Here is a 13,042-nt window from a genome sequence, read left to right on the forward strand (position 1 = left end):
TTTGTAGAAGAAAGATCTCCTAAATGAAACAAATATTTTAACGCACGAGCTATTTATAAGTTGACTGAATTTTAAATTTATACAAATCAATTTTGGAGAGAAAACAAGCGTAGATTGAGGCCGACATTGATTACGAACGACGTTGCGACTGACAGCGAGCAGCGGCGTCGTGGTCATAGGCAAGGAAGACGCCGGTTGACAGGTTCAGGTACGTGGAAAGTGGTCCGCGGGACGAATCTAGCCATCTGGGTGGTTTAGAGGGATGGTCGAGGGTGGCGGCATCATGGTGGTGGACGGTGATAAGGTGCGGGTGAGGCAGCGAGACGGTGACGTGAGCACCGTGGACCGTGGGTGACGACCCATGCAGATAAGCTGGTGGTGGTTGGCGGTTTCGGAGAGGAAAAAGGCTCCGGGTAGAATACAAACAACAGTCGTTGACCAGACCCAACGGCGCAAAAAAAAAACCTACACCATTTTTTTGGCCGACCTACATGTAACCACGCTCGTACCCTAGTTGTTTTCCTTATAATAATCCGTAACGTGCGGGCCGCCAAATCTTGTGTCGTCAACACGCTGGTCCAAGTTGAGTCCAATCAAACTTATCCACGCTTAGGAACGGGGCACCGATTGACAACACTCTTTTGTGCTTGTGCCCTACATGATAGATACTACGAGTAATTTCAACCATCTGTAATATTTACACTATATTGATCCAAGGGCCGGCAAGAATCGATGACCCCAAGCGGACATGCAACTAAATTCGAAAAGAATACCCTCGCAACGGCGCTTCAAAAATTAGAGCTAAAAAAACGTCCAAAGTTGCAGTAAAATTTGAGCTTCAATTTTAGTTTTTTGTACCGAGTTCTTTGGATGCCATCTTAGTGTGAAAATTTGCAAGCATCTTTGATGTATATATATAAAAATAATCAGATTTTTCAAAATTATTTCACATTTTCATTTGAATGTACTGCCCATTTTTTGAGCGGTTTTGAATGTACTGTTCATAGAAGAAGAGAAGAGAAGAGCTCGGGGATCAGAGTAGGATTTCCGGTTACTTTCTCCCTCCTTTTTTTTGGCCAGCATGCAACGAACCTAGCTTGTCCGCGCCCCTTTCGATGGCCTCAGATTTTGGACTTCTTTCACACGACCGCCGCTCCTCATGACAGGTCAAAAAGAAGCCGCCAAGTGCAATAAACTGCCATCCACCCCGAAGGATCGTCGAGGTCGGGCCATGGCCACGAGACTATCCACGCCATGACTTTGACCACCTACGTAGGATGAAGCACACGTTCTACTTCCCGGCCGTATAAATGTACTGGCTCGGCCTCATCATCTCTCCGCAGCGCCAACCCAAGAAGCCATCGAGCTCGCCGCAACTCCAGCCTCCAGGCCTCCAACGTCGAGGCGATCGACCGGTCTGACCCATTCTTATTCATCGCCATGGCATGGAGGAAGAAGAACGGCGGCGAGTCGTCGTTGTCGCCCGGCGCCTCGCCGTGCCGCGACGACGAGCGGGAGAAGGTCCCTAGAGGGCACGTCCCGATGGTCACCGGCTGCGGCGAGCGGGTGGTGGTGCCGGTGAGGCTGCTCCGGGACCCTCGCATCGCGGAGCTCCTCGACATGGCGGCGCAGCAGTACGGCTACGGCCAGCCGGGCGTACTGCGGATCCCGTGCGACGTCGGACATTTCCACCGGGTCGTCGACGGCGCGCTACACAGGGCTGACTAGCCGCCCGGCGTACGTCAGTAGAGCATGTGTGAAACTGTGAATACATATGCAGCAGTGCCAGTGTAGAAGAGTATAGATGGATATACGAACTCTGTTCTTTGATTGATCATCAGTTCTTTTGTACATGAATATACAAGGAACGTGAAAGACAAATTTGTGTCAAATTTGAAGTGCTCACTCCACCTGCACAAGAACTATATAGTTAGTTTTTCAATTTCAGTTGTGTCTAACGAGAGACATTGAAATCACAACGCAAACCATTAGTTACACGCGTTGGCTATTCTTTGTCCTGAATTCTTTTGAAGCGCTTGTCAATTCTGGGCCCCGCAAGAGATGAGGACGCCATGACCGGTCATGGCGTCGCCCACGGGAGCGAGGCGGAGGCTTGCCGGGGAAGGGGGGTGTGTGTGTGGGGGGGGGGGGGGGGGGACAGTATTCATAGAAGGGTAGGTTTAGTGGGACTGGGACTGGCGGAGGAGGCAGCAATGCATGAGAGGTAGCATCACCGGCCGCAGATGGTTGTGCCCTAAGGTTCGACCGACGATGTTGGAGGTTGTTTGTTGGGGTGAGAGGAGGAAGAAAGGCTCTCAGCCGATGGATCACGATCAGATGGTACAAAAAAGTGACTGGAGCCAAAGAAAAAGGAGAGAAATCAGTCCACTTACAAATATTCGGCGCGAATTACAAGTGTCTATCTTTTTGCCTTTTGCCACCATGATATCTCTAAGAAAATGATTTTTCAATGGCAAAGTGGGTGAAAATTAATAATGTCCGGTTCTGTCATTCGTCATCCAAAAGAGCAATATAGCTTAGAGATCCAAAATCTAAATAACAAAAAACATTGTGTCCTTAATTAAATAGTTGTTCAAACTTCTACTAAGAAACAAGCATACCAAATCAACAACATAATAAATATGTGGGATCCAATGACATCCTTCACGTATAATGGAAACACGTGAATTCACACTTTTAGACCAGATCGGTGAAGGTGAAGCAAACTTTTCTTTAGTTTTGAAACCTTAGCTATCGAAGGTAGTTCGATTTTAAAACGAAGACTGGCTTAGTTGGAGAATGCCTCCCAGCGTGCCCTATGTCATATTTTTTTTTTCATATTGTGTGCTATAAACACATCATGGTTGCAGAATTCTGTATCTCATTGCTGCCAAATGTGATTTCTGAGGGGATTTAGTAGATCGTTGACCGGTAGCACGGAGCGTTGTACTAGAATGATTAGATTCTTTTTAGTTGTGACAATGTTTGAACTTGGAATAGAGCGAAATTCTCGGTAAACTTGATGTGCCAGACTCTCGTTCATCGTGATTGTGATGTTGCTATCAATAAATTTTGGAAGATGAAATTATCTCTAGATTTAAAAATTTCTTGTGATACCCTCGCAAAGGGGTGACCATAATGAGGAATAATCTCGTGAAGGATAACAGGCACATGAGTGAATAGTGTTGCTTTTGCCATAAATATAAAACAAATAAACAATTTTTTTTGAATGCATAATGATAGTATCATACATGTCAACTAGACTTTTTGAATGATGTGGCACACAATTAAATGAGGAAAGAGAGGATGTGATATCATATCATGATACCGTATCATATTAAATGTTATACTACTTTGTGTTATGCATGGCAATTAATCAGACAACCTAAGATACTAACTTATGATGCTATGCATTACGAAAGTAGTATTGTAAACTAGAATCATATGCATGATACTAGTATATGTTACTCCCTATTACAACCAGCCTCATCTTTCAGGTAAGCTCTAACTCTATCCACATTGAAATCTTTCGTGCATGTAAATTGGTTGTGGAGGGTATACAAACTAGGCTTAGCAATTAAATCTTGGTGTGAACGGTGGTCCTCTGTTGGGTCTTACGGCTATGCATGAATGATGTAGTTTTTGCCCCAACAAAAATGACTTTCTTCTCCATTATAGGCTATCACTAGGTACCTCGTGTTCTTTGTATTTTGGGTGTTTCTTGTTTTGGCCTCTGGAGTAGTAGCCCATTGGACAACTGCGCCAGTACTTAACAGATGTGAGGGAGATGGTTGTAACCCATTGGACAATAAATTCTTTGATTCCACCCACCCCCCACATTGAGTACTGTCCAAGTAACTCAAGGCCTCCAGATGTCTGGGATCTAATTAACGTAAAGCAACAAGCTAACAAGATAGTCTGGCAATTTTGGACAAGATTCTTGTTTGTAAAAAACAAGATACTAGATTGTTGCGGTTTAGAGGTCTTAGCAGCCTTTTAGCACAACTGCCGAGATGAGGGTATCTTAAATGCCCTCGCTTGGTGCTGAGTTCAAACTTTTCCAAGCTATCGGATTTGGTGTCAAAATTCTGCACCATGGAAGACGCTTGGGTGGCTCAAAAAGAGCAAGCAGATTCAATCTGTGCCGAAAAATTAAACTGTAATAGTAAAGAGGGCTTGAAGGGGCAATTTCATCACTCCATGTCAGCCGAGCCATCACACAAAAGAAGAAAACATGTAACATGATCTAAAACCGCCCTTGATGGTCCGCAGGATAAGTCATGCCCAATCCACTCGATCTTGCTAAACGCCAACCCAACTCATAGCCTTCAAGCTTGCTGGGTGGTAAAACAGGTGGCTAAGGGAGGCCAAGCCCTCCTCGGAGGCATGACCGCATACAAGAAACTTACGCATCAAGATATCAGAGGAAGAGAGCCCTTCGAGAGCTAAGCCACGTCCAACATATGAAAGCTTCGGATACATGGTTGGACACGCCGATTACCTTCGAACAAAAGGATCAGCCGAAGACCGGCCAAGGCCGATGTCCGGCAACCTTGGTCCTCGACCCCATAGTAGACGGTTGTCAACTACATAAGGTTTTGATGGATGGCGGTAGTAGCTTGAACCTCATCTATGAAGACACTCTAGATAAGATGCAATTCGACAAATCATGCATCCAACAGAGCTATACCACTTTAAGGGGAGCATCCCTGGAAGAGAGGCTCGATGTAGTGGAGAAGTCACCCTCGATGTGGTTTTCGGAACCCCTGAGAACTACCGATCCGAGGAATTGACCTTCCATGCTGTGCCCTTCTGAAGTGGTTACCACGCTCTATTAGAGCGTGAGGCATTCACCAAGTTCCATGCCATTCCGCATTATGGGTACATGAAACTCAAGATGTTGGGCCCCAACGGAGTGGTCACCATGTTAAGTAACCATGACAGAGCACTTACAGCCGAAAACAAAACGGTGTCGCTCGCCCTTGAATCATTAGTTGAGGCCTTCGCGATCGAAGAGTTGACAACACTTCGTGCTACGGTCAACAGGGACGACGTCATCCTCGATAAAAGATCTAAATCTACCTCGCTTAAACCAGCCGACAAAATCGTCAAGTTTCAGGTGCACCCTACGGACCCAAATAAAACAACATCCATAGGTGCGTAGCTTGAACCAGAGATTGACGAAGCCTACACAACTTCCTTATGGAAAATTGTGATATTTTCGATTGGGAACCCTCGGACATGCCACGAATCCCACAAAATCTGGCAGAGCATAGCCCGAATATAATTAAAGGCTCTAAACCTGTTAACCAGGCGCTTCGCCGATTTCCTGAGCTAAGTGTCAAGCTATGGGTGATGAACTGGCCAAACTACTTCAGGCCGAATTCATCAGAGATATTAAACACCCGATTAGCTGGCTAATCTGGTTAGGGTGCCAAAAAGGATGCGTTTTTCTCTAAAATTAGGCAACCTGCCAGAAGTTCTCTAAACATCAAGCCAGGTCAAGCAAAATAGCTAAAGTAAAGAGTTCAACTAGGTAGCAGCCGTAAAGTTACATGGATCTTATCTTCTCGTATTTGTCCCACCAGAATCAGTCTGTCTCAATCCACACCGTGACCTAGTGGCCGCCGCATCTACACGCTCCTCAAACACTATGGTCGCAAGAAGAAATAGACATCAAAGTCTCGACACATGAATTAATGAGTGATAACACACGTGCGTTTCTTGTGCATCCACACAATCGGAGACTCCCGATGTTGGAAAACCATATGGTCTGGTTATGTTCTTGTCGATAGAGACCTCCGTTGAATGGGCTAATTGGCCATTATGTGCTCGTTCACAAGTCATGCGTGCCTTGTTGCTGCAAAACGGCATGCAAAGCACATGTTCCTCTATTGGAGAACGTATACGGTGCTTCAGCTTCAGGATGCTATCTATGTTCCCAGCCTAAAAATCATCATAACTTTTGTAAAGTAGATCAGCCTAAATCATCATAACTTAGCTCCCATTCAGAAGTTGCTTGCCATATATACTGTATGGTGGGAGCACTGGTATGCAGGCTTGTCAAAAAAAGAAAACACCTTGTAATATATGTGATAAAGTACTTAACCTTATGTTGTTCCAGATAAATAAAATAGAAGCGCTTTTCTCCTATTTCCTCCAGAAGGCCGAACCTGGAAAACCCCAAAAAACAAAGAGACCATTTGCCTTATCCATTGAAAAAAAGAGTATGATGCCTACAAGGCTGGCTGGGGAGCTCCTAATCGGCGCTCTAAGCACCGGTTGACCGAAATCACTAGTTGAGGAGCTCTCCATGCAAAGGTTGTCACGCGCGGCACGCTCCTGAGACTTTTTCGGGGTGCTTCGCGCGCGACGCTCGCGCGGAGGGGCACTTCCGTGATTTTCGGTTTTTGATTTTTCTTTCTGGTTTTCCTTTTTTTTACTTTAGTTCTTAAACTTTTAGAGTTTTGTGATATAGTTTTGATCTGTTTCTGAGATATGTTTCCCTCTCTAGTGTTTTGAAAATTTTGAGCTTCAATTTTAGTTTTTTGTACCGGGTTCTTCGGATGCCATCTTAGTGTGAAAATTTGCAAGCACCTACAAAAGTCTTTCATCTTTGATGTCTAAAAAAACAGATTTTTCAAAATTATTTCACATTTCATTTGAATGTACCGTCCATTTGTTTGAGCGGTTTTGAATGTACTGTTCACAGGAGAAGAGATGAGCTCGGGGATCACAGTTGGATTTCCGGTTACTTTCTCCCTCGTTTTTTTGGCCACCATGCAACGAACCTAACCTTTCGATGGCCCCAGATTTTGGACTTCTTTCACACGACCGCCGCTCCTCCTCACAGGTCAAAAAGAAGCCGCCAAGTGCAATAAACTCGCATCCACCCCGAAGGATCGTCGAGGTCAGCCATGGCCACGAGACTATCCACGCCATGACTTTGACCACCTACGTATGATGAAGCACACGTTCTACTTCCCGGCCGTATAAATGTGCTGGCTCGCCCTCATCATCACCCAAGAAACCACAGCGCTCGCCGCAGCTCCAGGTCTCCAAGCTCGAGGCGATCGACCGATCTGACATATTCTTATTCATCGCCATGGCATGGAGGAAGAAGAACGGCGGCGAGTCGTCTTCGCCCGGCGCCTCGCCGTGTCGCGACGACGAGCAGGAGAAGGTCCCTAGAGGGCACGTCCCGATGGTCACCGGCTGCGGCGCGCGCGTGGTGGTGCCGGTCAGGCTGCTCCGGGACCCTCGCATCGCTGAGCTCCTAGACATGGCGGCGCAGCAGTACGGGTACGGCCAGCCGGGCGTGCTGCGGATCCCGTGCGACGCCGGGCATTTCCGCCGGATCGTCGACGGCGCGCTGCACAGGGCCGAATAGGCGCCCGGCGTCATTAGAGCATGTGTGAAACTGTGAATACATATGCAGCAGCGCCACTGTAGAAGAGTATAGTTGGATATACGAAGTCTGTTCTTTGATTGATCAGTTCTTTTGTACATGAACGCACCAGGAACGTGACAAATTTGTGTGAAATTTAAAGTGCTCACTCCACCTGCACTGCACAAGAACTACTCCAATATAGTTAGTTTTCCATTTCAATTTGTGTCTAACAAGACACTGAAATCACAACCCAGATCATTAGTTAGACATGTTTCCTATTCTTTGGGCGCCTGAATTCTTTTGAAGCGCCAGTCAATTCTAGGTCCTGCAAGAGATGAGGACGCCATGGCCGGTCACGGCGTCGCCGGGGGGGAGGGCGTATCGATATAAGGGTAGGTTTAGTGGGACTAGGACTGCCGATGTACCACCAAAGGAGGCAGCAAGGCATGAGAGGTAGCATCGCCGGCCGCAGGTGGTTGGGCCCTAAGGTTCGACCGACGATGCCAGAGCTGGTTTGTTGGGGTGAGAGGAGGAAGAAAGGCTCTCGGGCGATGGATCATGATCAGATGGTACAAAAAAGTGATTGGAGCCAAAAAAGAGAGAGAGGGCGGGGGGGGGGGGGGGGGGGGGGGATCAGTCCACTGACAAATATTCGGCCCCAGTTACAAGTGTCTATCTTTCTGCTTTTTGCCACCATGACACCTCTAAGAAAATGTTTTTTTCAATGGCAAAGTGATGGTGAAAATTAATAATGTCTAGTTGTGTCATTTGTCATCCAAAAGAGCAAGATAGCTTAGAGATCCAAAATCTAAATAACCAAAAACATTGTGTCCTTAATTAAATAGTTGTCAAACTTCCTACTAAGAAACAAGCATACAAAATCAATGACATATTAAATATGTGGGATCCAATGACATCACTCATGTTCAATGGAAACACATGAATTCACACTTTTAGACCAGGTCGGTGATGGTGAAGCAAATTTTCTTTTGTTTTCAAACCTTTCCTACCGAAGATGGCTCAATGTTAAAACGAAGAGCGACTTAGTTGGAGAATGCCTCCCAGCGTGCCCGATGTCAATTTTTTTCTCTTCATATTATGTGATATAAACACATCACGGTTGCAGAATTATGTATCTCATTGCTGCCAAATGTGATTTCTGAGTGGATAGTAGATCATTGACCGGTAGCGTGGAACGCTGTACTAGAATGATTAGATTCCATTTAGTTGTCACAATGTTTGAATTTAGAATAGAGTGAAATTCTCGGTAAACTTGATGTGCCAGGCTCTTGTTCATCGTGATTGTGATGTTGCTATAATAAATTTTGGAAGATGAAATTATCTCTAGATTTAATTTTTTTTCTTGTGATACCCTCGCAAAGGGGTGACCATAATGAGGAATAATCTCGTGAAGCATAACAGGCACATGAGTGAAAAGTGTTGGTTTTGCCATAAATATAAAACAAATAAACAACTTTTTTTTGAATGCAGGTTCATTCACTCCATATAGTTATCTTTCAGGTAAGATCTAACTCTACAAACATTGGAATCTTCTGTGCATGTATGATAATTGGTTGTGTGGGCTATAGAAACGAGGCTTAGCAATTAAATCTTGGTGTGAATGGAGGTCCTCTGTAGGGTGTTGATGTAGTTTTTGCCCCAACAAGAATGACTTCTTCTCCATTACAGGCTATCATTATGTACCTCGTGTTCTTTGCATTTTGGGTGTTTTCTTGCTTTGGCCTCTAGAGCAGCAGCCCATTAGGACAGCTAAGCCAGTACTTAACAGATGCTGGGGAGATGGCTGTAGACATCAGATCCGACGATCAGAAACGTCCAGATTGTCAAAACGGGCAGCTAAGAAGCAAAACATTGAGAGGGCTCACACTGGATGCAATCCCCCAAGAAGAGTTAGAATGGCAGTTCCCGCTCCTTGAGCGGTACTAAATAAATGATTACTCGAATCAGGGTTTTGGGCATAGGCTTTGTTTTATTGTCCAAAATATCATGGTTTGAAAATCTATCCTCCATAGTGATTTCTCAAAAATGAAACCCTTTTTTATGGTTTATTACAATAGCTGCTTGTTAATTCGGAACACCTCTTATATGCATTTTTTTACAGAGAATTTGCAAAAAGAATATATACTAGGAACAAATTCCTACAGTTTCGCTTAAGAAAGAGCTACGAACAGAGCAAACATCCAACAAATTGTGAGGCGAAGAACTGGGTGCAACTCAAGTGGTTAGGCTTCTTTTGGTGAAATCAAGATGTTGTACCGGTTCAGTACCTCGAAGGTGCTCATATATAGGTGTGCATGCATGTGTTTATAGGATTCAGTCTTTCTAGGGATGTTTATAGGATTAAGTGTATGTGCATGTATACAATCATATGAGTTTGTACCGTGTTAAAAAAAAACCCAGAGGAGTGACTTGTTCAACCATGCACCGAACCTGCTCGGGGATCCATGCATCGCGGAGCTGCTTGACATGGCGGCGCAGCAGTACGGGTACGGCCAGCCGGGCGTGCTGCGGATCCCATGCGACGCCGGACACTTGTCCGCCGAGTCGTCGACAGCGCGCTGCACAGAGCCGACTAGGCGCCCGGCGTTCTCGTAGCAGGGAGCAGGGTCGACAGTGTAGAGGAAATATAATTGGATATACAATCTGTTCTTTGATTGATCAACTCTTTTAGACATGAATATACGAGGGATGTTACAAATTTGTGCCAAATTTGAATTGCTCACGCCACCTGTGCAAAACCACACTACTGCTCGCGCGCGCGCTGTCTTTCCGTATCCGTGCGGTGGGTGGGCAAGCTGATCTGATACCAGTAGTACCTTCCAGTTTTGATGCTACGCGGCGCCACGATCCATCCATCCAAATTTATACTAGTTTTATACTGCTCCCTGATTTTTGAAACTGTGCCATGTGGTAAAAACTCAGCTTGTTTAGGTAGTAGTATTCGTTTCTGAATGGCGCTAGTTGCTTGTTGACTTGTTGTTCATCGTTGCTTAGTTTGTGATTTTGTTTTCGTGTGGTTTCATCTTTAGCGTTGTATCGGTGACATTAACGTTTTACTCTTCTATCTAATGGATACAAGCAGCTCTCAATCATGAGGCTCCTAGGAGCAGGCACCAACACACCAGCCGCATGGACATCCTCAACTAGAGGAATCATCGACACAACATCATCGACCACGGGAACCACCGCCACGGCGAGCTCATGCACCTCTAGTTGCTCACATAACATAGGTGAAACACGTCCTTCACACAAGTTCGTCAATGAGTCCACCTCCACCTCTAAATGCTCCACAGACAAAGGCGAAGCAAGGCTCGGATGTAGCTCCCGAAGCTCGGGCATGGCTTGCGGGACTGGATCCACGAGATCGCCGATGGACTCGCCCTGGATGCTAGGCAGCACACGCGGTAAGCAGGCGAAGATGATGAATTCTACGACAAGTTGGTTATGTCGTATGTGACTTCAGTGAGTTCTACGAATTCCGTGACAAATGGGCGGCTGATCAGCTTATGCCTGACAAGACAGGTGATTGCCTCGTGAAGGTGAAACCAAGCGGATAAAAACCAAAGCGGGACAAAAGCAAGAAGGGTGGCACCATTCGGAAGGCGTCCGCAATTTGTGTCCATGTCAGTTGTGTCTGTGTCGCCTGATGTCCAGATTGGTTCTGTAGATGACGAGGAAAGGCGTATGTGACTACTTAATGGATATGTTCCTTGGTCTCTTGGGTTGTCCTCATGGTTTAGCTTATCATCGTGCATTTGGTGGTGTTCGATGTATTCATTCGTGGTGTTCTCATTAGGAGTGCCTTTGCAATGTAGTAGTTTAATGGCTTGTAATTGTTGCGTGTTTGGAATGCTTGTAGGGTTGACCATGCAGTCATGGGGTTTCGGGCTTTATGAGTAGTCCGCATGTGGTTTATTTGTATTGGTGTTCTCCCGGTTTTTTATTAATTGGGCAATTCCCTTCTTCTTAATTAATCGACGAGACAATTCTTTTGCCTTCTTTTTAATTTTTTCCTCTCCTTTTTTTTGCAAATTCAGTCAATTTAGATACAACTGACGTGGAACAATTGAACATCTTTTCTTTGAATGCAAGTTAGTTCACTTCATATAGTCTTGGTTGGTTGTGCAAGGTATACACACACAAGGCTTAGATATCGAATCTTGTTGTGAGTGATGGTCCTATATTGGGCGTTACAGCTATGAAGGAATGATGTAGTTTTGTCCCCAACATAAACCACTTCTTTGTTATAGATTGTCATTATGTACTACTTGGTCATTGTATTTTGGGTGTTTCTTGCTTCGGCAAGAAGTTTAGCCCTCGGGCTATCACTTGTATGGTTTTCGGCTTGATTTTCCTCATAAATGAGGTTTATTTATTATTGTTATCTGGTTTTTCTTATAAACTGACCACTCTCGTGGCATTTTGCCACTTTGCGTGGAATATTCAGGTGGGGAAATCATCCACATGCCCCCCTCTCCATTTCTATTTTTTTTTTGCTTAAGATTTAGCAACTGTTAATTCCGAACTCCTCTTATATGCATTTATTTTCACACAAAATTTGCAAAATACACCGTGGGAACAAATTCCTAGATTTTACCAGAAAAAATTTACAAATTAGGCAAATAGGCAGCAAACTCTTTTTTCGGGTAAACTGTGAGGCGTGACTTGTTCAACCATGCAATGAACCTAGCCCGCACCCCTTGCAGTAAGAATCAGTGGCCCAAGACTGGAGACGACAAAGATACCACCGATCCCTCTACGGGTCAAAAGAAGCCGACGCCATGCAAGTGCTAAACTCCCATCCATGATCCACCCCAAAGGATCCATGGCCACGACGTTAACCTCGATTCTACGAACATAGGCACTCCTTCCTGCCACTACTGGATGCATGCATGCATGGCCCCCGTCTTGCTCCCCAATCCCCATATATAAACGTACTACTGGAGTAGCTAGGCATCTTCATCTCCCCGTAGCGCCACCGAAGAAACCCAAGTCCTCAAGCCCGAGGCGATCAAGCAGTATCTGATCTCTTCTTAATTTCTTACTGATCGCCATGGCACGGGGAAAGAAGAACGGCGGCGAGTCGTCAGCGTCGCCATGCCACTTCGACGAGCGGCACAAGGTCCCGAGAGGGCACGTCCCGATGGTCACCGGCTGCGGTGCCCGAGTGGTGGTGCCGGTGAGGCTGCTTGGGGACCCGTGCATCGCGGAGCTGCTTGACATGGCGGCGCAGCAGTACGGCTACGGCCAGCCAGGTGTGCTGCGGATCCCATGCGACGCCGGGCAATTCCGCCGGGTCGTCGACGGCGCGCTGCACAGAGCCGACACGTGAAGAGATCATGTGTGGAGCTGCATGTATATATATGTGCAGCGTCGACAGTGTAGATGGATGTATGTAGGTGGATATATACGTATATAGTCTATAGACATGCATGGGGTACATATACATGTGTGGAGCGCCACATCTTGAGGCGGCCTGACTAAACCATACAAGGGTCCGGCCTTAAGCTGTAAATATAGATCTCAAACAGTTGGTACTCCCTCCGTTTCATAATATAAGAGCGTATTTGACAATATTGAAAGTGTATCTGGCTACCAATTCTCCAAGTCACCCTGTCAGGATCATCAGAT

General features: G+C 45.7%; 3 protein-coding genes across 3 annotated transcripts; all 3 read left to right on the plus strand.

Annotated features, from left to right (window-relative positions):
• Positions 1-1,233: 1,233 nt before the first annotated feature.
• On the plus strand, positions 1,234-1,898 carry LOC125553377 (auxin-responsive protein SAUR71-like). Its single transcript, XM_048717168.2, has one exon. It carries the CDS (start codon positions 1,441-1,443, stop codon positions 1,726-1,728), a length of 288 nt encoding a protein of 95 aa, XP_048573125.2. The 5' UTR covers positions 1,234-1,440; the 3' UTR covers positions 1,729-1,898.
• A 5,116-nt stretch (positions 1,899-7,014) lies between these two features.
• Positions 7,015-7,609, plus strand: LOC125553376 (auxin-responsive protein SAUR71-like). Its single transcript, XM_048717167.2, has one exon. It carries the CDS (start codon positions 7,106-7,108, stop codon positions 7,388-7,390), a length of 285 nt encoding a protein of 94 aa, XP_048573124.1. The 5' UTR covers positions 7,015-7,105; the 3' UTR covers positions 7,391-7,609.
• Positions 7,610-12,464: 4,855 nt separating this feature from the next.
• Positions 12,465-12,743, plus strand: LOC125554499 (auxin-responsive protein SAUR71-like). The gene has a single exon (XM_048718040.2). The coding sequence runs from the start codon at positions 12,465-12,467 to the stop codon at positions 12,741-12,743; it is 279 nt and encodes a 92-aa protein (XP_048573997.2).
• Positions 12,744-13,042: the final 299 nt, after the last annotated feature.

The sequence above is a fragment of the Triticum urartu genome, chromosome 4A (assembly GCF_056163025.1).
Source record: "Triticum urartu cultivar PI428250 chromosome 4A, HENAU_Tu73, whole genome shotgun sequence".
Classification (NCBI taxonomy): Eukaryota; Viridiplantae; Streptophyta; class Magnoliopsida; order Poales; family Poaceae; genus Triticum; species Triticum urartu.

What these genes read in the sequence shown, in the direction of transcription:
- LOC125554499 (XM_048718040.2), top strand. Translation starts at nt 12,465, where the DNA reads ATGGCACGGGGAAAGAAGAACGGCGGCGAGTCGTCAGCGTCGCCATGC.
- LOC125553377 (XM_048717168.2), top strand. Translation starts at nt 1,441, where the DNA reads ATGGCATGGAGGAAGAAGAACGGCGGCGAGTCGTCGTTGTCGCCCGGC.
- LOC125553376 (XM_048717167.2), top strand. Translation starts at nt 7,106, where the DNA reads ATGGCATGGAGGAAGAAGAACGGCGGCGAGTCGTCTTCGCCCGGCGCC.